We start from the raw sequence: 24,160 nt of genomic DNA on the forward strand, positions 1-24,160 counted from the left end.
ACTAGAGGGCATAGGTTTAGGGTGAGAGGGGAAAGATATAAAAGAGACCTAAGGGGCAACTTTTTCACACAGAGGGTGTTACGTGTTTCGAATGAGCTGCCAGAGGAAGTGGAGGCTGATACAATTGCAACATTTAAGAGGCATTTGGATGGGTATATGAATAGGAAGGGTTTGGAGGGATATGGGCTGGGTGCTGGCAGGTGGGACTAGATTGGGATATCTGGTCAGCATGGATGGGTTGGACTGAAGGGTCTGTTTCCATGCTGTACATCTCTATGACTCTAAGTGATAGCAGCTTGTTTAGGCTAGTACTTTTCCTTTTTAAAACCAGTTCTTCCCATCCTTGAAATACCTTGGATTTTAAAACCGTCGTCTTTATTGAGAAATATTAGTTTATTTCTACTGTGATTGTAACACTTGAGTACAAACCAGGAACAAAAGCAGATCAAGTTAAGACTATTTTATGAAGATGGAATTCCACCTAGTCCATTTTAAGATATCATTGCACATAGTTTGTTGTTGAAGAATTTTTAGTTTGGAGTGAAGGGTTCTGATGGCCTCTGTAGTCAAATAGTCAGTTTGTCTTTTTAGGTACACAAAGTAGACTAATCTCTGGGTAAAGTTACATTTTTACCTTTTTTATTGGTTCTGCTGGCATGACACTAAAACTCCCTGAATTCCTTTCTACAACAAGGTGGGAGTTATTTCTGGTAGACTCCTCCATGACACTTGATAGCAGAGAAGAATAGATTAAAGACACATAAAAAGATGTCAAGGTATCTGCTCAAACTTCATTTTGAAAAGTACTTATAAACACCAGGTAGAGATTGGAAAGAAAAAAGCTGTGTTGCCAATGATCTTAGAAATCTAGAATGTCATAACTCGTAATAACTAGAAACCTGGAAAGCATGGGACTTGAACTTGGTTCTCGCAAATTACTGTTAAGTTTATTTTCATTTAAATAATTTACTTTTACCAGCTTGATGTCAACTTATAAAGGATGTAATAACAGCATTTATAAATACACTATCTAATCCAGCAGAATCATAATGGCTTTATTTAAGGAGAAAGCTTGATTGACAAGTTCAAGTTCTTTGAGACGGTAGCACACAGCATAGAAGTGGAATTCAGTAGATGTAAATGTTTTGGATTTCCAAAACTGGGTTAGACAAGGCACTGCATAAAAGGCTACTCAAGAGAAAAACCTGTCATGTTGGATGTAGTAAATTAACCTGGATAGAGGATTGGCTAACAAATAGATGGATAGTTGGGAGCATTTTCAGGATATCAACCTCGTGGGATGCCATAGTAATCAATGCTGGCACTACAATTACATGGAGGTGCCGGTGTTGGACGAGGGTGGACAAAGTTTAAAAATCACACAACACCTGGTTATAGTCCAACAGGTTCATTTGGGAGGACAAGCTTTCAGAGTGCTTCTCCTTTTGTCAGGCAGCTAGTGGGACAGGATCATAGGACACAGAATTTATAGTAAAAGATCATGTTTCATATAACTTATACGATATATTGAACAAGCCTAGATTGCTGTTAAATCTTTCACCTTTTAGAATGGGGTTGCAGGTTTTGGTTCATTGTATGCAAGTCCCAGAACTACTTTTAAGTCACATTCCCAAGTTAACTTAAGGTTTCATATTTAAAAAGGTGACATCTCAGCTCAAACAATGGATTAAAGTTGTGAAGTTAGAGTCTGTATGTATTCCAGTCTTGAGTCAGACTGGTTCTATTTACAAAGTAGAAATTTATGAAATATCACATGGACACACTCTCTTCCTCCCTCACATGAGTGCACACACACTTATAAGTCTTTGGGATCAATGTGCATTTGCAGACTTGTTTTGCAGGTACATTCTATTTTGTTCAAAAAGCACACTATCTGTAGGCAGTCAGTCCATGTGACATTTTATAAATTCCTACTTTGGAACTAGAACCAGTCTGACTGAAGACTGGAATACAGACAGACTTTAACCTCACACTTTTTAATGCATTGTGTGAGCTGAGATGTCATCTTTTTTATAAAACTTTAAGTGATCTTGAGAATGTAACTTGAAAGAAGTTGCGGTATTTACATATTAATGAATCGAAACCAAAGACTTAACAGCAGTCTAGGTTTGTTCAATACATTGCATCAGTTGTATGACTCTATGACCTTTTGCTATAAATTCTGTGTCCTATGATCCTGCCCCACTAAGTACCGAATGGAGCAGCGCTCTGAAAGCTCCAAATAATTCTAAAAATCTCACAATATCAGGTTATAGTCCAACAGGTTTATTTGGAAGCACTAGCTTTGGAGCGCTGCTCCTTCATCAGGTGGTTGTGGAGTATATGATATACTCCAGAGGATATACTCCACAACCACCTGATGAAGGAGCAGCACTCTGAAAGCTAGTGCTTCCAAATAAACCTGTTGGACTATAACCTGGAGTTGTGATTTTTAACTTTGTGCACCCCTGTCTGACAGTGGCATCTCCAAACCAAACAAATCTGTTGGGCTATAACCTGGTGTTGTGATTTTTAACTGCAATTACTGACAATGTTAATAACTTGGATGAAGATAGATAATGTGCTACTACCAAGTTTGCATATGACACAAATAGATGGTAAGGCAAGAGGTGATAACTGTATTCTTCTGTCGACTGGCAGCTTAAGTGAGTGGGCAAAGACTTGTCAGATGGAATATAATGTGGCAAAATGAGAGGTTATGTACTTCCTCAGGAAGAATAGAGGAGCGGAACATTATTTAAACACCAGAGGAGGCTGCGACATAGAGGACTTTGGAGATCCTTGTGCAGAAATCACAACAAAGGCAGCATCCAAGTTCAGCAGGGAATGGAAACCCAAATGAAATGTGGCCTTTTTCTCTCAAAATGTGCAGAACATAGGGAAATCCTACTGAAACTACACAAAACTCTATTTAGATAACACCTAGAATACCGTGAACAGCTTTGGTTCTCTCACCTGAGTAAGGATAAGCCAGCTTTGGAGATTGTCCAGACAAAGTTCATGATATTGATCCTGGGAATGGAGGGTTTGTTTCATGTGAAGATGTTAAGTAAGTTTAGAGAGAGTTTACAGGTTACTGAGGATTATATGTGCAATAAATGCTGTTGGTTGCGAATCCAATCAGATCAAATGGATTGGTTGGAGAGACCGTTAGAGGCAATGACGAATTTGCAAGAGCAAGGGGATGTGATGGATGGCAGTTATAGAAAGGGGGAAAAGTCACAGATACAGTTGCATAGATGGGTTAACACCAGAAAAGTTGAGAGGTAGGCAGTTTGTGCAGGAGTCGTCTGTGGCTGTCCCCATTTCAAATAAGTACGCAGTTTTGAAAGATGTAGGTGGTGATGGATTCTCAGGGAACATAGTACGAACAGCCAGGTTTCTGGTATTGAGACTGACTCTAATGCAATGAGGAGTATGTCGGGTTCCAAGAGATAGATTTGTATTAGGGGACACTCTAGTCCGAGGCACAGACAGACGTTTCTGTGGCCAGCAGCGAAAATCAGAATAGTGTGTTGCTTCCCTGGTGCCAGGATCAAGGATGTCTCTGAGAGGGTGCAGAATGTTCTCAAGGGGGAGAGGGGCCAGCGGAGGTCATTGTACACATTGGAACCAACAACATAGGAAGGGAAAAGGATGAGATTCTGAAGGGAGATTATAGAGAGTTAGGCAGGGATTTTAAAAGGAGGTCCTCGAGAGTAGTAATATTTGGATTACTCCCAGTGCTGTGAGCTAGTGAGGGCAGGAATAGGAGGATAGAGCTGACGAATGCATGGCTGATCATTGGAAGCCCTTTTCGGGTAGAAGTGACCCTTACAGGAAGGACAGATTGCATCTAAATTGGAAGGGGGCGAATATACTGGCAGGAAGATTTGTTAGAGCTGCTCTGGAGGATTTAAACTAGTAAGGTGGGGCGGGGGGGACCCAGGGAGATAGTGAGGAAAGAGATCAATCTGAAACTGGTATGGTTGAGAACAAAGGCGAATCAAACAGTTCGGGACAAAGTGGAGAACGAGGTAGGACTGATAAGCTAAACGGCATTTATTTCAATGCAAAAGGCCTAACAGGGAAGGAAGGTGAACTCAGGGCATGGTTATGAATGTGGGACTGGGATATCATAGCAATTACAGAAACATGGCTCAGGGATGGACAGGACTGGCAGCTTAATGTTCCAGGATACAAATGCTACAGGAAGGATAGAAAGGGAGGCAAGAGAGGAGGGGAGTGGCATTTTTGATAAGGGATAGCATTACGGCTGTACTGAGAGAGGATATTCCCAGAAATACATCCAGGAAAGTTATTTGGGTGGAACTGAGGAATAAGAAAGGGATGAACACCTTATTGGGATTGTATTACAGACTCCCTAATAGTTAGAGGGAAATTGAGAAACAGATCTCAGTTACCTGTAAGAATAATAGGGTGGTTATGGTAAGGGATTTTAACTTTCCAAACATAGACTGGGACTGCTTAGTGTTAAGGGTTTAAATGGAGAGGAATTTAAGTGTGTACAAGAAAGTTTTCTGGTTCAGTATGTGGATGTACCTACTAGAGAAGGTGTAAAACTTGACCTAGTCTTGGGAAATAAGGTGAGGAAGGTGACTGGGGTATCAGTGGGGGAGCACTTCGGGGTCAGCAACCATAATTCTATTAGTTTTAAAATAGTGATGGAAAAGGATAGACCTGATCGAAAAGTTGAAGTTTTAAATTGGAGAAAGGCCAATTTTGACGGTATTAGGCAAGAACTTTCAAAAGCTGATTGGGGGCAGATGTTCGCAGGTAAAGGGATGGCTGGAAAATGGGAAGCCTTCAGAAATAAGATAATGAGAGTCCAGAGAATGTATATTCCTGTTGGGGTGAAAGGAAGGGCTGGTAGGTATAGAGTGTTCTGGATGACTAAAGAAATTGAGTGTTTGGTTACGAAAAAGAAGGAAGCATATGTCAGGTATAGACAGGATAGATCAAGTGAATCCTTAGAGTATAAAGGCAGTAGGCGTATACTGAAGAGAAATCAGGAGGGCAAAAAGGAGACATGAGATAGCTTTGGCAAATAGAGTTAAGGAAAATCCAAAGGGTCTTTACAAATACATTAGGGACAAAAGGGTCACTAGGGAGAGAATAGGACCCCTCAAAGATCAGCAAGGCGGCCTTTGTGTGGAGCAACAGGAGATGGGGGAGATACTAAACGAGTATTTTGCATAGTATGTTATGTGGAAAAGGACATAGAAGGTATAGAATGTAGGAAATAGATGGTGACATCTTGAAAAATGTCTATATTACAGAGGAGGCAGTACTGGATGTCTTGAAACAGGTAAAAGTGGATAAATCCCCAGGACCTGATCAGGTGTACCCTAGAACTTTGTGGGAAGCTCGAAGTATTTGCTGGGCCTCTTACAAATATTGATAGTCACAGGTGAGATGTTGGAAGACTGGAAGTTGGCTAATGTGGTGCCACTGTTTAATGGAAGGTGGTAAGGAAAAGCCAGGGAACTATAAACCAGTGAGCTTGACGTCAGTGGTGGGCAAGTTTTTGGTGGGAATCCTAAGGGGCAGGATGAACATGTACTTGGAAAGGCAAGGATTGATGAGGTATAGTCAACATGGCTTTGTGTGTGGGAAAGCATGTCTCATAAACTTGATTGAGTTTTTTGAGGAAGTAACAAAGAGGATTGATGAGGGCAGAGTGGTGGATGTGCTCTATATGGATTTCAGTAAGGCGTTTGGCAAGTTCCATAATGGAAACTGGTTAGCAAGGTTAGATCTCGTGGAATACGGGAAGAACTATCCATTTGCACACAGAATTGGCTTGAAGGTAGAAGACAGAGGGTGGTGGTGGAGAGTTGTTTTTCAGACCAGTGGAGTGGCACAAGGATCGGTGCTGGGTCCACTACTTTTTGTCATTTATATAAATGATTTGGATGTGAAAGTAGGAGGTATAGTTAGTAAGTTTGCAGATGACACCAAAATTGGAGGTGTAGTGGACAGCGAGGAAGGTTACCTCAAATTACAATGGGATCTTGATCAGACCAGTGGGCTGAGGAGTGGCAGATGGAGTTTAATTTAGATCAATGTTAGGGACTGCATTTTGGAAAAACAAATCAAGGCAGGACTTATACACGTAATGGTAAGGTCCTAGGGAGTGTTGCTGAACAAAGAGACCTTGGAGTGCAGGTTCATAGCTCCTTGAAAATGGAATTGCAGGATAGTGAAGAAGGTGTTTGGTATGCTTTCTTTTATTGGTCAGAGTACTGAGTACTGGAGTTGGGAGGTCATGTTGCGGCTGTACAGGACATTGGTTTGGCCACTTTTGGAATATTGCATGCAGTTCTGGTCTCCTTATCAGAAGGATGTTGTGAAACTTGAAAGGATTCAGAAAAGATGTTGCCAGGGTTGGAGGATTTGAGCTATAGGGAGAGGTTGAACACTGGGGCTGCTTTCCCTTGGGCATTGGATGCTGAGGGGTGATCTTATAAAAGTTTGTAAAATCATGAGGGTCATGGATAGGATAAACAGACAGTCTTTTCCCTGGGGTGGGGGAGTCCAGAACTACTGGGCATAGGGTTAGGGTGAAAGGGGAAAGATATAAAAGAGACCTAAGGGGCAACATTTTCATGCAGAGGGTGGTATGTGTATGGAATGAGCTGCCAGAGGAAGTGGTGGAGGCTAGTATAATTGCAGTATTTAAAAGGCATCTGAATGGGTATATGAATAGGAAGGGTTTGGAGGGATATGGGCTGGTTGCTGGCAGGTGGGACTAGATTGGGTTGGGATATCTTGTCGGCATGGACAAGTTGGACGGAAGGGTCTCTTTCTGTGCTGTACGTCTCTGTGACTCTAAGTTGGGCCTGTACCCTTTGGAGTTTAGCAATGGAAGAGATGACCTTATTAATGCAAAAGATTCTTGAGGTCTTAATAGGGTAGATACTAAAAGGTTCTTTCCTATTTTGGGAGAGTCTAAGGCCAAAGAACATAATTGCACAATAGTGGTCTTTCAGTTAGGGCAAAGATGAGAATTTTTTTGAGTGTCATAACTCTCTGCAATCCCTTACTGCAGTGGGCTGTGGAAGTACATTCAAGGTTGAAAAAGATTTTTAATTAGTAAGGGAATCAAAGTTTATAAGGAGAATGCATTAAAGAGAAGTTCAGGATCAATCCATCAGTCATGAAGTAAGGGATCAGCACACGGGGATTGGGTAGAGGAGGGTCACTGAAGATTGTGAGAGCATCACAAAGTTGCAGTCAGAGTACTGAGGGGAGCGATTGGAGGTAGGCCTTCCAGGCAGAAGAAGAAGAGCAATACGTGAGATCAGTTCGAAAGATATGGCAGGCAGTGAATTGGTCAGAGCAGGGCTGACCGTAGGGTGAGTGACAAGAGGAGATGGAGGAAGGTGCTTGACTCGCACGGTGGTACTCTCCAGAGAAGTGGGAGAAGTTGCACGAAGTAGTTTCAACTGAAGGCCAGGGATGTTAACTGAAACCATTCCATCTGATCTGTTCATGGACCCCCCCACCCCCTCCCCCCGCACCATTTGTTCAAAGGCATTGTAACTATTTGCTTGGTATGTATTCTACAGTTAATTGGTCAATCCAGTGTACCAAATGAAAGCTTTCAACTTCAATCCCCAGTAAAACATTTAGCAGCTCACAGGTGAGGAGCCAGCGCCAGTGTTTAAAAGAACTAAACAGTCCAAGTTGAACTAACAATTAGCTGCTATGGTTACATCATTTGATGGACTAACGAGAAATTGGCGGATTAGGTTCTTGAGAATAGAAGTTTAAAAAAACCTCCGGGACTGATTCATTCTGGAATTTGAAAGCGTGACTGGCCTCTAACTTAATTGCTGTAGGAGATGGGTGGGAGATTGGAAGAATTGGTGTTTATTAAAGGAAAGTGCAAGTTGATATTTTGGCTGCACCTTTTTTGTTTTTAGTCATTTCCAGTAGATTTGTTTTCCCTGCATGGTGAAGTTTGTCTCAGTAACATTTTCATACCATGCTAATTATTGTAAGGAAGTCACTGTAATTGCATTTCAATCCAATCATGGCCCACGTTCTCAATCCTTGTTCATAATTTCACAATACCTTGCTAATCTTGGATAAAAGGTAAAAATTCTTAAAAAAAAAACTGCAGATGTGCTGCAATTTTAATGTACGTTCCTCAGCAAAATAAACATGTAAAATATAGACTCTGATCTCTTCCTCCAGATGGCACTGAGTTTGTTTTTAATCTGAAATAGCTGAAGAAAGTGGAATTTGTGAACTGATCTTGCTCATTTCTACTTGTTGATATTCTGAAGTGACGCCTGTAATATGTCCATCACAGCTTAATGCTTTTGTGGTAGCTCAGCTCAATCAACTGGAAACTTGTCTACTGAGTGTTTTTTCTTTTGGCATTTCCACTTATTGGAGGAGTGTGAGAGCTTGAATGTTGATGAACTTGCTGGAAGTACATGACTGCGCCTAGTTGTCTGGGAGTTGCCTTGCCTTCCCTTCCCTTTCTCCCCCCACCCCCGACTCTTTTTTTCCACTTTTGAATCTTACTTTAAAAGCATTTTTAACTGTTTGAATTTAGAAAGAAAGGGAGCTTGAACAAACTTAGTGAATGATTCTAAATGCTGTTGCCAGTTTGTGTTGACTCAGGGTAACTGCTGTCTTGTTACAGAGAATCGCGATGCTGTTCTAAGTTTGAAGAGAATACAGAAAGAGGAACTACGCACTATACAAGTAAGTCATGACTGTGAAAAGATTTCTGTTAATCAAGTGTATAATTGGGGATGAGAATAGGTTAGATAATTGACTTAACCATGAAAAATCAGAATTGTCGAAGAATATTTGTGCTTTAACCAAATAACAGAAATGTAACCATTTTTAAAGTGGATTAAAAAAAAAACTGATGACAAAAACTATATTGGGTGCTCTTGGGTCTCAAAAGTTTAACAACTTAGTCTGAAGTGGTAAATAACCTCCCACTTAACTTTGAAATGTCAAAAGTTAATTGAACTATTGACTGAACAACTTTCAAATGTTGCTTCACCTTGACCCAAATTTCATTAGAAGAAAATGAAGGGATAATTTGACTCAAATTTTAAGATTTATTTCTCTGTCCTTGCCCCTTTCTGCTTCAAGGAGAAATAATATCTGAACAATGAGAGATTAGGGGCGGAGCACTGCTTGGTCTCAAATTAAACTTCCTGTAGCCATGAGTCACACACGCAACATAATTCCCTTCTAAGCTTTGAAATGTAATAATTAACCAGCTATAAGGAAAGTTTAAACCTGTAATTACTACTTCAACACCAATAGCACAAAGTAGAATATTGTGGAGCTGACGATGTTACATAATGGAAATAGCCACAATGTTAAATGCAGTAATGTGATCTTTCTTTCTTTGTATGATACTCCTCAAGTCGGAGAATATTTGTTTGAGTGGTATTATAAGTATGAAGAGAAAAAGGCTTGCATTAATGTTTCACCTTGCAAGACGTCAAGATATTCTAAAGTGCTTTTTAAACTAGAGAAGTACACTTTAAGTGGAACCATTGATGTAATGTAGAAAGATAACAAACTGGTAGTGGGAAATCTAAGGAAATAGGGAAACTGAAGATGAGTGTATGGTTAAAGGGAAGGTTTTGAAGTGGAAACAATAGTGTGCAGGTATGCTTCCTGACGCAAGTTCACTTTTTTAAAAAAAAAGTGTGGTTTGTAAAACAAAGCAGAATAGTGTGACCGTTAAATGAAAATCCAATATGAATGGTGCAGGCCCTGATATTATTTATTTAAATATACATATGGCGAATAGAAATGAGTTCAACACAATGAAACACTGGAGCCATTCGAAAATCAGGAGCTTGGAGTTCATTTCCTGAGGGTAAGAGTAGTGTTAACTTTGAGTGTAAATTAAGGAGATGTATGATATGCTCATGAAATGAAAGAAGATTAAAGGGCTGTTTGAATCAGAGCACATAGCATTAGGTTAGCACTGGGCATCGTTAATAAAAAAAACAAGTATTTTGCATCAGTATTTACTGATATTTACTGGAAAAGGATATTGAAGATATAGAATAAAGGGCAATCGATGGTGATACCTTGCAAAATGTCCATATTACAAGAGGAGGAAGTGCTGGATATCTTGAAAAGCATAAAGATGGATAAATCCCCAGGACCTGATCAGGTGTACCCTTGAATTCTGTGGGGAGCTGGAAGGTGATTGCTAGGCCTCTTGCTGAGATATTTGTGTCATCGATAGTCACAGGTGAGGTGCCGGAAGACTGGAGGTTAGCTAATGTGGTGCCACTGTTTAAGAAGGGTGGTCAGGACGAGCCAGGGAACTATAGACCAGTGAGCCTGATGTCTGCGGTGGGCAATTTGTTGGAGGGAATCCTGAGGGACAGGATGTACATGTATTTGGAAAGGCAAGGACTGATTCGGGATAGTCAACATGGCTTTGTGCGTGAGAAATCATGTCTCACAAACTTGATTGAGTTTTTTGAAGAAGTAACAAAGAGGATTGATGAGGGCAGAGCGGTAGATGTGATCTATATGGACTTCAGTAAGGCATTTAACAAGGTTCCCCATGGGAGACTGGTTAGCAAGGTTAGATCTCATGGAATACAGGGAGAACTAGCCATTTGGATACAGAACTGGTTCAAAGGTAGAAGACAGTGCGGTGGTGGAGGGTTGTTTTTCAGACTGGAGGCCTGTGACCAGTGGAGTGCCACAGGGATCGGTGCTGGGTCCTTTACTTTTTGTCATTTATATAAATGATTTGGATGCGAGTATAAGAGATATGGTTAGTAAGTTTGCAGATGACACCAAAATTGGAGGTGCAGTGGACAGCAAAGAAGGTTACCTCCAATTACAACAGAGTCTTGGTCAGATGGGCCAATGGGCTGAGAAGTGGCAGATGGAGTTTAATTCCGATAAATGCGAGGTGCTGCATTTTGGGAAAGCAAATCTTATCAGGACCGATACTCTTAATGGTAAGGTCCTAGGGAGTGTTGTTGAACAAAGAGACCTTGGAGTACAGGTTCATAGCGCCTTGAAAGTAGAGTCACATGTAGATAGGATAGTGAAGAAGGCGTTTTGGTATGCTTTCCTTCATTGGTCAGAGTATTGAGTACAGGAGTTGGGAGGTCATGTTGCAGCTGTGCAGGACATTGGTTAGGCCACTGTTGGAATATTGCGTGTAATTCTGGTCTTCCTGTCGGAAAGACATTGTGAAACCTGAAAGGATTCAGAAAAGACTTATAAGGATGTTGCCAGGGTTGGAGGATCTGAGCTATAGGGAGAGGCTGAACAGGCTGGGGCTGTTTTCCCTGGAGTGTCGGAGGTTGAGGGGTGACCTTATAGAGGTTTACAAAACTATGAGGGGCATGGATAGGATAAATGGATAAAGTCTTTTCCCTGGGGTCGGGGAGTCCAGAACTAGAGGGCATAGATTTAGGGTGAGAGGGGAAAGATATAAAAGAGTCCTCAGGGGCAATGTTTTCATGCAGAGGGTGGTATGTGTATGGAATGAACAGCCAAAGGAAGTGGTAAAATTGCAACATTTAAAAGGCATCTCAATGAGTATATGAATAGGAAGGGTTTGGAGGGATATGGGCTGGGTGCGGCAGTTGGGACGAGATTATTTTGGGATATCTGGTCAGCATTGATGAGTTGGACTGAAGGGTCTGTTTCCATGATTTACATCTTTATAACTCTAAGTAGGTTTCTTCCCTGAAAGTGCATATCTGAAACAATGGACATTGTTTCAGACCGAAAATAGGCAAGACTTTGAGTGCTTGCAATTGTTCTTGTTTTATTCTGTGCAGAGTATTTTTGTGTAACCAGGAAAATATCTATCAATACTTGAAAAACGAAAGCTTGGACAGTGTGTCTCATTCAAGATTCAAGTTTTTGTATGTGAATCAGAAGTGGACGAGTGTAAAGGGGACTGGGGGTGGGTTGAAAACTCTTTTAAAGTAGCTCCCAAAATGCTCAGTTCTGAAAGTGTTAATCATCATTTTAACTAGTGACAGAAAACTCAATCCGCTGAATGTCTTCCCATACCACAGCATGTTGTATGGTCAACTCAGTAATTAGTGTTTGAAGAATCCAAATCTTTTCTCTTTGTAAAAATATTAAACACTTAAAAATATTTTTAATCATGTACTCAGTTGTAAATAAGTCTGTCCTTTGTTATAGATTCAAAATCAGCGGAAATACTCTTTTACTCTTTTTACACTCCAAACCATTTGTAATTTTGAAAACTTCTGGATCTTTCTGTGCGAAGAGAAATAAGCCCCACATTTTGCAGCTTTCCTTTTACTCCAATCTAATTACTGGTTTCAAACTAATTGTTGTATTCTCCTTCTACCTGTATATAGACTTCAGCTTATTGCACTAAAGATTTTGGTACAAAATCATGAGGGTAGTAGTATTTAGGAGGGTAGTAGTATTCAGTTTGTAAGATGAGAATCAAAAGTGGCATCTTGCAGTCTAAATTCCCTTTGAAATGCATTGAATGATGTGAAGTTCCTGTACTTAGATTGTAGGTAACCTTTGATGTTTTAATGCAAGTACCCTTTTAATGCTCGGATATTCTATTTATTTATTGACGGTCAACCTTCTGAGCCTGAGAAATAACTTTGACCGTTCTAGAACTTCATTCATTCAGATTTCAATTTTTGAGGTTTTCTAAAAAAGGAAAAAAACAAGTTCATGTTTCTACTTTTTCCCTGATTTTGACATTGAATTCTGTATTGAAACAGAAGTTTCCATGTTTGGATCTTGCACGACTCATTTCAGAATGGGTATGGTGATTAAAAGCCATCAAGTTACAGTTTGCTTGCCCTGATTATTCTATAAGAAATAAGAATAGAAGGCCATTTGGCCCTTCAAGGCAGCTCTGCCATTCAGTAGGATTGTGGCTGATCTGACACACACTCATCATATCCACATTCCTACCTTTACCCTGTAACCCTTGATTCCCCTACTGATCTTGAATATATCTATGGGGACTCTGGCCCCATAGCCCTCTTGGCAAGAAGCTCCAAAGACAATCACTTCTCAAAGGACAAAATTCCTCCTCATCTCTGTCTTAAACTGCTGTCCTTTATTGTGAGATTTTGCCCACTGATTTCAGACTCTACCATGAGAGGGCAATGTCCTTTTCAGCATTTACCCTATCCAAGCCTCTTATACAATTCAATGTGTCTTGGTGCGATCACTTCTCATTCTTCTTAAATTCCAATGAGTTGAGTCCTCATCTGCTTGACCTTTTGCTCCTAAGGCAATCTCTCCGTACCAGGGATCATATTAGTGACCCTTTTTTGATCATCTTCCGATGAAGTTTTCTTGCCTTAAATAAGGGGAGCCAAAACTGCTCTCACTACTCCAGATGTGGTTTCAGCAGCACTTTGTACAGTTGCATAAGACATCCTTACTCCATTCCCCTTGAACTCAGCGTCAACATTCCATTAGCCTTCATGTTGACCTGTTTTTTGTATTTGTGTACAAATACCCTTAATTCCTCTTGTGTTGCAACTTTCTGCAGTTTTTCTCCATTTAAATAATACTGTTCTTTTGTTTTCCCTTCCAAATTGAACAACTCCACAGTTTTTCCACCCACATTTATACTCCCTTTGTTAACCTTTTGCCCACTTAACCTTTGATATCTCGAGGTAAACTGTTTGTTTATATCCCTCTCATAATTTGCCTTTCCATTTATTTTAGTGTTGATTGCAAATTTGGATACAGTACATTCTCATCCCTCCTCCAAGTCATTGTATATATTTTAAATAGCTCTGATCACAACACTTATCCCTGTGGAACCCCACTGGATATATGTTGTCAGCCTAAAAAGAAAACCCTTATCCCCACTCGCTGTTTAATGCCCATCAGCCAGTTTGCTATCCATGCCAACGTACCACCTCTAACCTTTTGTGAAATACCTTTTCAAATGCAAACTGAAAGTCCATTTTCTGGTTCACCTCCCTCCCTTCCAGCTGAGACTTCTGCAGTAAAAAATGACTAGATTAGTCTGACACTATTTCCCTTAATGCCATGCTTAATCTGCTTGGTGGAATTGATTTCTTTTTCTCTAAATGTTCTGCTATTACTTCCTTAATTGATTCCAATATTTTCTAACAATAGATGTTAGGCTAACCAGCCTATAGTTTGCTGCTTTTTGCCTCTCTCCCTTTTCCTTTGAATACAAGTGTTCCATTTTAGTTTCCCAAACCTTTAGTATTTCTCCAGAATCCAAGAATTTTTGGACAATTTCAACCAATGCATCCTATATCTCTGCAGTTACCTCCTTTTTAGGATCCAAGGATACAAGCCACCAGGGCCAGGGACTTATCTGCCTTTTGCCCCACTTGTTTAAAAATTAATTTTGTGGAACGTGGGCATCTCTGGCTGCTCAGCATTTATTGCCTGTGCCTAGTTGCCCTTGAGAAGGTGATGATGGTCAGCTTCTTTCTCACCTGTTGCAGCTTGATCCATAATGCCATTAGGGAGGGAATTCCAGGATTTTGACCCAATGACCGTGAAAGAAGGGCAATATATTTCCAAGTCAGAATGGTAAGTGGTTTGGAGGGGAGCTTGCAGGTGGTGGTGTTCCCATGTATCTGTTGTCCTTGTTTTTCATGGGGAAGTGGTCATGGGCTTGGAAGGTGCTGTCTATGGATCATTGGTCAATTTCTACAGTGCATCTTGCAGCACTACTGCTATGTGAGCATTTGTATTGGAGGTTGTGGATGTGGTACCAATCAAGTGGGCTGCTTTGTTCTGGATGGTGTCCGGCTTCTTGAGTGTTATTGGAGCTGCACCCATCCAAGCAAGTGGGAAATATTCTGTCACACTCCTGACGTGTGCCTTGTGGATAGTGGACAGGCTTTAGGGAGATAGGAGGTGAATTATTTGCTGCAGGATTCCTAGGCTCTGCCCTGTTCTTGTAGCCAGTTTATTTATATGGCAAATCTAGCTGAGTTTCTGGTTAATGGTAACCCATTGTTGATAGTGGGGAATTCACTGATGGTAACACCACTGAATGTCACCAGGTGGTGGTTAGATTGTCAGTCTGTCTCTCTTGATGGTCTTTGCCCAGCATTTATATGGCGTCAGCCCAATCTTGGATGTTATCTCGTTTTTGCATTTGAAAGTTGGCTGCTTCAGGATCTCAGGAGGCACAAATGGTGCTGAATATCATGCAGTCATCAGCACACCTCCCCATTTCTGACCTTATGATGGAGGGAAGCAGCTATGGATGGTTGAACCTAGGACACTACCCTGAGGAACTTTACTGAGATGACTGACCTCCAGCAACCACAACCATCTTCCTGTATGCCAATGTGACTCCAACCAGTGGAGCGTTTGCCCCCGATACCCATTGGTTCCAGTTTTGCTAGCATTCTTTGATGCCATACACGGTTGAATGTAGCCTTCATTCCTAGGACTGTCACATTTCCATTACCCCTGGAATTCAGGTCTTTTGTCCATGTTTGAACTAAAGCTATAATTAGGTCAGGAGCAGAGTGGCCCTGGCGGAGCCCAAACTGGGCAAAACTGAGCAGGTGCTGGATGATAGCACTGTTGATGACACCTTCCATTACTTGACAGTAGACCAATGATGTAGTAATTGGTTGGGCTGGATTTGTCCTTTTTAATGTACAGGATATACTTGAGCAAATATCCACGTTGTCGGGTAGATGCCATGTTGTAACTGTACTGGAACAGTTTGGCTCGGCGAGAGGCAAGTTCTGGAGCACAGGTCTTCAGTTTGATTGCTGGAATGTTGTAAGGGCCCAAACCTTTGCAGTATCCAGTGCCTCCAACCATTTCTTGATATCACGTGGACAGAATTGGCTAAAGACTGGTATCTGTGATACTGGGGACCACTGGAGGAGACAGAGATGGAACTTGGCACTTCTCACTGAAGATTACAATGAAACCTTCTGTCTTTCTTGCACTGATGTGTCAGGCTCTTCCATCATTGAGAACGGGCATGATGTAGAGTCGCCACCTCTAATAAGTTGTTTAGTTGTTCACCACCATTCATGACTGGATATGGCAGGACTGAGAGCTTAGGCCTGATCCATGGTTTAGCTGTATAACTTGCTGCTAATGCTGTTTGGCACGCAACTAGTCCTGTTTGGTAACTTCACCAGGTTGACATCTCATCTTCAGATATGCCTGGTGCTGCTCTTGACATGCCCTCCTGCACTATCTTGGGTTGATCCCCTGGCTTGATGGTAATGGTCGATAGCGGATATGTTGAACCAAGAGATTGCAGATTTTCCTGGAGTACAATTCAGCTGTTAGTCCACCGCACCTCATGGATATCCAGTCTGAGTTGCTAGATCTGTTCAAAGTCTGTCCCATTTAGCATGGTGATACTGCCACGTAACACGATGGAGGTTGTTATCAATGTGAAGGTGGAATTTTTGCCTTCATAAGGACTGTGCGATGGTCACTCTTACTATCATGGACAGATGCATCTGCAACTGGCAGTTTGGTAAGGATGAGGTCAATTATTTTTTTCTTTGCTCTTGGCTTCCTCATCACCTGATGCAGACCCAGACTCTTAGCTTATGTCCTTTTGCACCCAACTAGCTTGATCTGTTGCTGCTGAATCAATCTTCACAGTTGATGTTGACTTCCTGACATTTAAAAGTTTTTTAAGTTTCTCCATTTCTTTCAATATTTGACCTACAGAAGGAAAATCACAATTGCTGGCCACTTCTCCAAGCTCTGGGGTTCAGTTCCCTATGTCTGTCTGCCTCTGTACATTTCTTCTTCTTTTTCAGAAGTTCCTTGAAACTTAGGACCATAAGAAGGAGCAGAAGTTAGGCCATTCACCTCATTGGGTCTGCTCCTCCATTCAATCATGGCTAATAAGTTTGTCAACCCCATTCTCCTGATTTCTCCCCCGTAACCCTGTCCCCTTAATATGCAAGACCCTATCTATCTCCATCTTAAATATACTCAATAACCTGGCCTCCCCAGCCTACTGTGGCAGTGATTTCCATAGATTCACCACTCTCTCTGGCTGATGAGGTTTCTCCTTATCCCTGTATTAATAGGCCTTCCCTTTACTCTAAGGCTGTGCCTTCGGGTCCTAGTCTCTCCTACCAATGGAAACATCTTGCCAACATCCACTCTGTCCAGGCCATTCAGTATTCTGTTAGTTTCTATTGGATCCCCCATTGATGTAGACCCAAAGTCCTTGAACATTCCTCATATGTTCATTCCTGGGACCATTCTTGTGAACCACCTCTGAACACGCTCCAGGACCAGTACATGCTTCCTGAAATATGGAGCCCAAAACTGTGCACAATACTGTAAATGACCAGATCAATTTTTGACCATTTACTTTAATATCTCCTTATCATAGAATCACTCAGTGGTTTACTGCATAGGAGGCACCCATTCAGTCTGTTGAATGTGCTGGCCCTTATTGAAGCAGCGGTTCACCTGACTGTGTTTAATATTCACTTGTGGGACATGGAGGAAGTGAGGACTGCAGATGCTGGCGAGTCAAGAGTCGAAGAGTGTGGCGCTGGAAAAGCACAGCAGGTCACGCAGCATCTGAGGAACAGGAGAATTGACGTTTCAGGCAAGAACCCTTCATCAGGAAATGATGCTTTTCAAGCACCCCACTGTCAACTTGTGGGACCTGGCTGTGGTTAGCTGGGTCAATGTTTTATTGCTCGTCTGTAGATATTCCTTCTCTGTCTGTGGGGCCTGTAACTCGATTCCTTTTTTCAGGTCATAATTCAATTCTCTCCTAAACGCCTCAGTTGACCCTGTATCCAACACTTTATCAGTACATTGCAAATTCTAACCACCTGCTGCATGAAAATGTTGTTCCATTGCTTGGCTTGTGATTGTCTTACCTTTTTTATAGTGCTTCCATGAGGAGGCTTGGGTCATTTAATTATGTTGAAATTAACATGTAAATGAGGCTAGTAACTTATTGCTGTTCCCAAATTCAAATAGTAATGTGAATATAACTGAAAAGTTAACTTTGCTGCAAATGGAAAAGCGCTTTTATAACAAATGGATTTGTTGGCTGTACTTTGGAAAAGCCATTGCATTGTTAGTTCTTGTCGTCTTATATTTCGTAAATCATTCTGAATTCAGTTTTGTAATTTTATGCTTTCTACCCTCCCCTTCCTGTGTTTTCCTTTTCCTAATCCCTTACCCTGGTTTTTAACAGCTGTGCAGGATAAACAGTAAGTGGCAGTGAAGTGAAGTAGAAAATTCTAGTAATTATGACGCTGTCATGAAGTGTCAGCTGTGTGAGGAAAAATCCCCTTGTACAGTAGCGTTGAAGGTTTCAGAAGTGACAGTACATAATGTGCAAAATGCATGACGTGAGGCTTTAAAAAGATATGATTTACACAGTGTAAGGAATCTTAGTCTGATTTCTTTGCATTTTGGAATTGGGACTAAATTGCATGAGGACAATTGGTAAAGAAATCAGTTCATTAATTTTAAATATATTTTAATGTAGCTATCTCACCTTTTGTGTGTGCATTATTACTACATCTTTAAAAATAAGAGACTTCACCTGATGAGGGAGCAGTGCTCCAAAAGCTTTCAAATAAACCTGTTGGATTCTAACCTGGTGCCATGTGACTTCTGACTTTGACCACCCCAGTCCAACACTGGCACCTCCACACCTTAATTTCTGGACACTAAATTTTGAGAGAAATCCCAAGGGAACAGCTTTCAAATTTCAAGTGAAGATTTGTGATAGCTCCAGAGGCCTGGTGAGACACGTGAATCATTCTCTATATAACCTGGAATGCCTAAAAATTCAGCCTCTTTGAAATGCTGCATATTGAACCTTAGCTATGATGTATTAAGCACAACACTAATGAGATGGTGAGTGTGTAAAATGAATTTTTTAAAATGAAAAACTTGATTCCATTTAACTATTGGGAATGTAAGCTTGTTGTGCTTATTCTTTTTTGAGATTTAGTTTTGCACTAAGCATGTTACAAAACAAAACGCGGATGCATTTTCCACAATCCTGCGTGTTAGCCTTTGTAAGAACCGTGAGGACATTAGTCTCAGTCTTATAAAAAGTTCTGGGATTTGGCATTGGAAGAAGTCTGCGATTTTTTTTTTTTGTTCTCTCTGCTTTTAGGGTGTTGTTGATTTTGGACCTGTGATGCAGTCTGCCACGTTGTCAATGCAGCTGAACATATTTCTAGTATTTCTGTGCTGCAATGCAAAGACCCGAACATCTTTCAAACCTTTCGACCCCTGCTGCATCCGTCCACAAGGTGCAAAGTGCAGTGGCCAAATTGCAAAGAAACTTGATTCTGATTATGAGCTGCTGCTACCCTCCCTCAGCAGATGAATTAGTCTTGCTTCCAAGTGCTGTTTAACATGGGGAATCACTAGGGTAGCATGGTCACAGAATGTACTAGTTTTTGTTCTGGGGAACTTCAATGTCTGTCAACAATGTTTTGTTGATTTCTCCCAGTTCTGAGGAACATGTCATTTTCTTCTTTCATAGACATGGTTGTTACTGACATGGCCAGCATTTCTTGCACTTCTCTGATTACCCTTAAAGTGAATTGCTCGCTAAGCCGCCTCCATAGGACAATGAAGAGCCAATTACAGTTTGGGTCTGCAGTCACATTTAGGATTAAACCAGTTAAAGACAGCAGATTTGCTTTCCTAAAAGATGTGATTATGCCAAAGGTTTTTGGACCAATTGATCATGGTCGACGTGTTCAACATGATTTTAGACTACCTTTTAGTGTTCCAGATTTATTACTAATTGTTGTGACAGGATTTGAACCCATGTTTCACATTATCCATCAGGGTCCTCTAGTTTAATAAGTCCAGTAACATTGCCACCACTCCACTCTATCCCTCGCATTTCTGCCAGACTGCCACCACAAAAACTAGGAAAAATCCACCTTTGTTTTCATCGATCTACCTGTCATTGTTGCATTTGTCTGTGATCGTATTGAGAGAAGCAGCCATCTCACAGAACCTTACCTCCATGAAAACTTTATCTTCCTGCTGCAGCCATCCTCCATTGTGCTGCATGACTGTACAATTGAGCTAACATACATTATGGACATTTAAGACATTTAAGGCACAATAATGATAGTAAAATGTAGGGTATGTCGGTTAGTTTGATTTTTCAAGTGGTTTTCACCATGGAGTTTTGATCCATCAGTTGATGATGGATGGTAGGTGGTACTCATCTTGAGCTTTTCTCACTTATGCATAATCTGATGCTTTCAGATTTGATTGACTCCAAACTCAATGTTGAAGACTCCTGGACTATCCTAGTGTGCCATCACCTCTAGTGGAGCTGTCCAGTTGATGGAGACATTCACCAAATGCCCTTCCGTCACCATCCTGAGGGGGTGACTATTCACCAGAAACTTTACTGGATCAGCTGCATAACTGCTGTAGAAGCAAGTCAGGCTGGGTATTCATTAATAAATATCTTCCTGATTTCCCAAAGTGTCTCCATCACCTGATTCAGCTGTACAGTGGAATACTCCCCACTTCTCCAGATAAGAACAATTCCAACAATGTTCAAGAAGCTTGACATCACCCAGGGCAACACAATCCATTGATTGGCACCCCATCTTCTCCCATTATTGCAGTAGCAATACATCGCATCTCCAAAAAGCTGCTTGAACAGCACATTCCTTTTTGAGTCATGCATGGGGTGTCACTGGCTGGCCAGCCACTTATTGCCAGTCTCTAGTTGTCCCTGAGAAGGTGGTGATGAGCTGTCTTAGGAACTGCAGCAGTTCAGAAGTAGGTAGACTTTCAATGCCCTAGAGGAAGGAGTTCCAGGATTTTGACTACTCTTCTGCTAAGGAGAGAGAGAGAGGAGCAAGTGTTTGGGCATGCAAAATCACCATCGGCCTAACCTTCCAAAGCCTTGCACCTGTCGTGTCATTCTCATTATTATTAAGGAGTGTTACTGGGAGGCAGAATCTTCCTAAATGCACCTGTGATTGCAAATTCTTTTTTTGTGCTGTATGATTTAGTTCAGAGTTCCTGTCTGCATTCCCACCTCATATGCGTCTCACCCTGGAATGTGCTACAATATCAGATGTCAGTAAATGTGTAGAGGAGATAAGGTGGGAGTGCCTTTTTGCTAGTGTTAAGTGTTGCAATTGTTGAAGTTAAATATTTGGAGCACACGTTGATATATTCAAAATTCTGGAGAGAGGTGCTTGTAACAGTCACTTGAAGAGAGATTCTACTTTGAAATTAACTGGCCATAATGCACACTGAAAATCGAATGTGCTTGTTGCCAAGTGATAATTACAAGTAGTTGCATTGAACTATGAGGTTTTGCTGCCCTCTACTGGTACACCAAGGGACCCTTTTTGAACATTGGAGATAGTGAGGACTGCAGATGCTGGAAAGTCAGTTGGTAAAGTGTGGAAAAAGCAGAGCAGGTCAGGCAGCATCGGCAGAGTAGGAGAGTCCATGTTTCAGGCAGGACGCTTCACTGCTGTCCTGATGCTGGGTCCTGCCTGAAACTTCGACTGCTGTGCTTTTTCCCTTTGCAGCTCCACACCCTTTTTTTTTGCAAGTACATTTTTTTTTAAGACCTGTCAAATTCGATATGTGTGTGTAGCTGTCATTTCAGTTAAGAAGCTAGTGGGAATGTATATGCTGAATGTTATTGAAGCACCTAACAAAGTTGAGAGAAAAAAAAGTGTTGAATTTAAGAAAACTGCTGGTCTCTGGTGTGCAGCAACAGCTTCAATTACAATTCCTTTACCGCAATAAAATGTCCCAAAGCACATTGCAGAGCCGTAGTAGAACAAAACAACACTGAGCTGCATCAGGAGCTATTGCAGCAGAAGACTAAAGCTTTGATCAAAGTTATCAGCTTTAAAGAGAGCCGTAAAAATGGACAAAAGTGGCACATGGAGTCTATTCCAGAGCTTGGAGACTTGGCAGGTAGAGACATGGCCATCCATGGGGGAGCAGTTAAAATTGGGGGTGCTGAAAATGCCCAAGTAATGTGTATCTCTTCAGAGTTTAGTTGGAGGGTGGGAGGAGAGGCCTCTTGAATCCTCATTCAGATATTAAGTGGTTATTTTTGAGAAGGTGACAGCCCTTCCTGTCCCTAGTTCAGACCTTCTGCTTTTTTGGTGATGAGATGAGTGGATTTAAGATTGCGCGAAACAGTCATTTGGTGAGTTAATATTCACTTTCCCTAGGTTTTTATTGAAGTAAAATGACTACAGAAACAAAAACCAAAACAGCAGGTCTGGCAGCATCTGTGGAGCTGAAAATGTGTTGCTGGAAAAGCTCAGCAGATCAGGCAGCATCTAAGGAGCAGGAGAATCGACGTTTCGGGCATGAGCCCGAAGAATGGCTCATGCCCGAAACGTCGATTCTCCTGCTCCTTGGATGCTGCCTGACCTGCTGCGCTTTTCCAGCAACACATTTTCAGCTCTGATCTCCAGCATCTGCAGTCCTCACTTTCTTCTAGTATCTGTGGAGACAAAGCAGAGTTAACATTTCAGGTCAGTGACCCTCTTTCAGAACTGTAGTTTTTCTTAGTGGAGTTGGTTGTCCAAGTGGTCTTCAAAAATCACACTTTTACTTCCATGTTAGGTGAGAGTGATTGGATCAGGCATTCCACACACGCCAATGAGCAAGGAATGGTCCCAGAGACTCTCTTGCTGGTGTAGAATTGTCATGAAGGAAACTGCACAAGGATAAGTGCAGAGTTCTATATTTTTAGTCACACCGTTCCTCCCCATGAACTTGTGCTGATCTCTGCCTCAAATAAATTTGCAGCCAAAAATAATTATACTTGGTATCCATCATTGTAGTTTCCTTTCAGAACCTTGTTCTGAAAAATGGTATGTGATTTTACTTAAGTGGCTATTTTGTCAGTTAATATCTTGCATTTGCCAGAAGTTTGTAAATAAGGACGGCACAGTGGCTAGCACTGCTGCCTCACAGCCCCAGGGACCCGGATTCAATTCCCGCCTCGGGCAACTGTCTGTACAGTTTGTGCATTCTCCCCGTGTTTGCATGGGTTTTCTCCGGGTGTTCTAGTTTCCTCCCAAAATCCAAAGATGTGCAGGTTAGGTGACTTGGCCTTGCTAAATTGCCCGTAATGTTAGGTGAATTAGTAGGGCAAGGGGTTTGGGTGGATTGCTCTTTGGAGGGTCGGTGTGGACTTGTTGGGCCGAAGGGCCTGTTTCCGCACTGTAGGCAATGGAACGGAATCAAAGGCAGGGACACTTCCTGATGAAATAAATTACTCAGTTCTGCTATAACGCAGTAGTTCTATTCTCGTGCAATCCCATCTTATAAGATGAAAATCCTGCAATAGCAGTGCCATTTAAACTAATGAGGTTGGAATCTCATTATAAGCAACACACTTTGCACTTTAGAAAGTGTCCCCAATTTGTCAATTGTTACAGCGAATTCATATTAATGCAACGGGTGTTATAGCAGAAGACCTTGTATGTGATGGAGAAATTTGGGAAAATAGAGGCAGGAATGTCCTTTCTTTTTAAAACAGGGAAACGTTAACATTGATTCAAAGCAATTTTGACTGCGCATATTACAGCAACCACTTTGAAGACCATTTTCATCAAAATCAGCATCATTAAGATTATTCACCAATAACATAATTAGAATCAAGAAATTACAGGAATTGGATTAGCAGCCTGTGCGAAAATACCAATGTCAGTTTTCAATACTTAGATGTAATTTAATTTGCAGTTAATGACCTTGAAGTATTTACTTGCCATTCCAGATTGTATCTATTTTTCCAGCCCCTCTTATTGTAGTGACTCTGTTGCTTTATGGGGTAATTTGTACATGTTTACTTGTGTTTCAAAAGTTTGGAGCCTTTTGGCTTCACTCTCCATTATCCCAGATTATACAGACATAAGGTACCTGTTCCATGCCTCCTGCATTGAATTATTTTCCTTGCCATTTCCCCAGACTGATTCTGTAGTGGATCAACACTATTAGCTGTTCATTCCTGTTTTTAAGTACTTTACAGAGAATCTTATGTATTTGTTTTGTATTTCCAGTTAGCCGCCTTTCATACTGCACTTGCTAGAACATAGAACATTAGAGCGCAGTACAGGCTCTTCGGCCCTCGATGTTGTGCCGACCTGTC

At 41.3% G+C, this 24,160-nt stretch overlaps 1 protein-coding gene across 1 annotated transcript in view; it reads left to right on the plus strand.

Moving 5' to 3' along the window:
- fmn2b (formin 2b) overlaps positions 1-24,160 on the plus strand; it is a 463,563-nt gene that overhangs the window by 75,772 nt on the left and 363,631 nt on the right. The window contains exon 6 of the mRNA XM_043696758.1: positions 8,681-8,742. Coding sequence (XP_043552693.1) covers positions 8,681-8,742 — 62 coding nt within the window. The remainder of the gene's footprint in view (positions 1-8,680; positions 8,743-24,160) is intronic.

This window comes from Chiloscyllium plagiosum, chromosome 9 (genome assembly GCF_004010195.1).
Source record: "Chiloscyllium plagiosum isolate BGI_BamShark_2017 chromosome 9, ASM401019v2, whole genome shotgun sequence".
Classification (NCBI taxonomy): Eukaryota; Metazoa; Chordata; class Chondrichthyes; order Orectolobiformes; family Hemiscylliidae; genus Chiloscyllium; species Chiloscyllium plagiosum.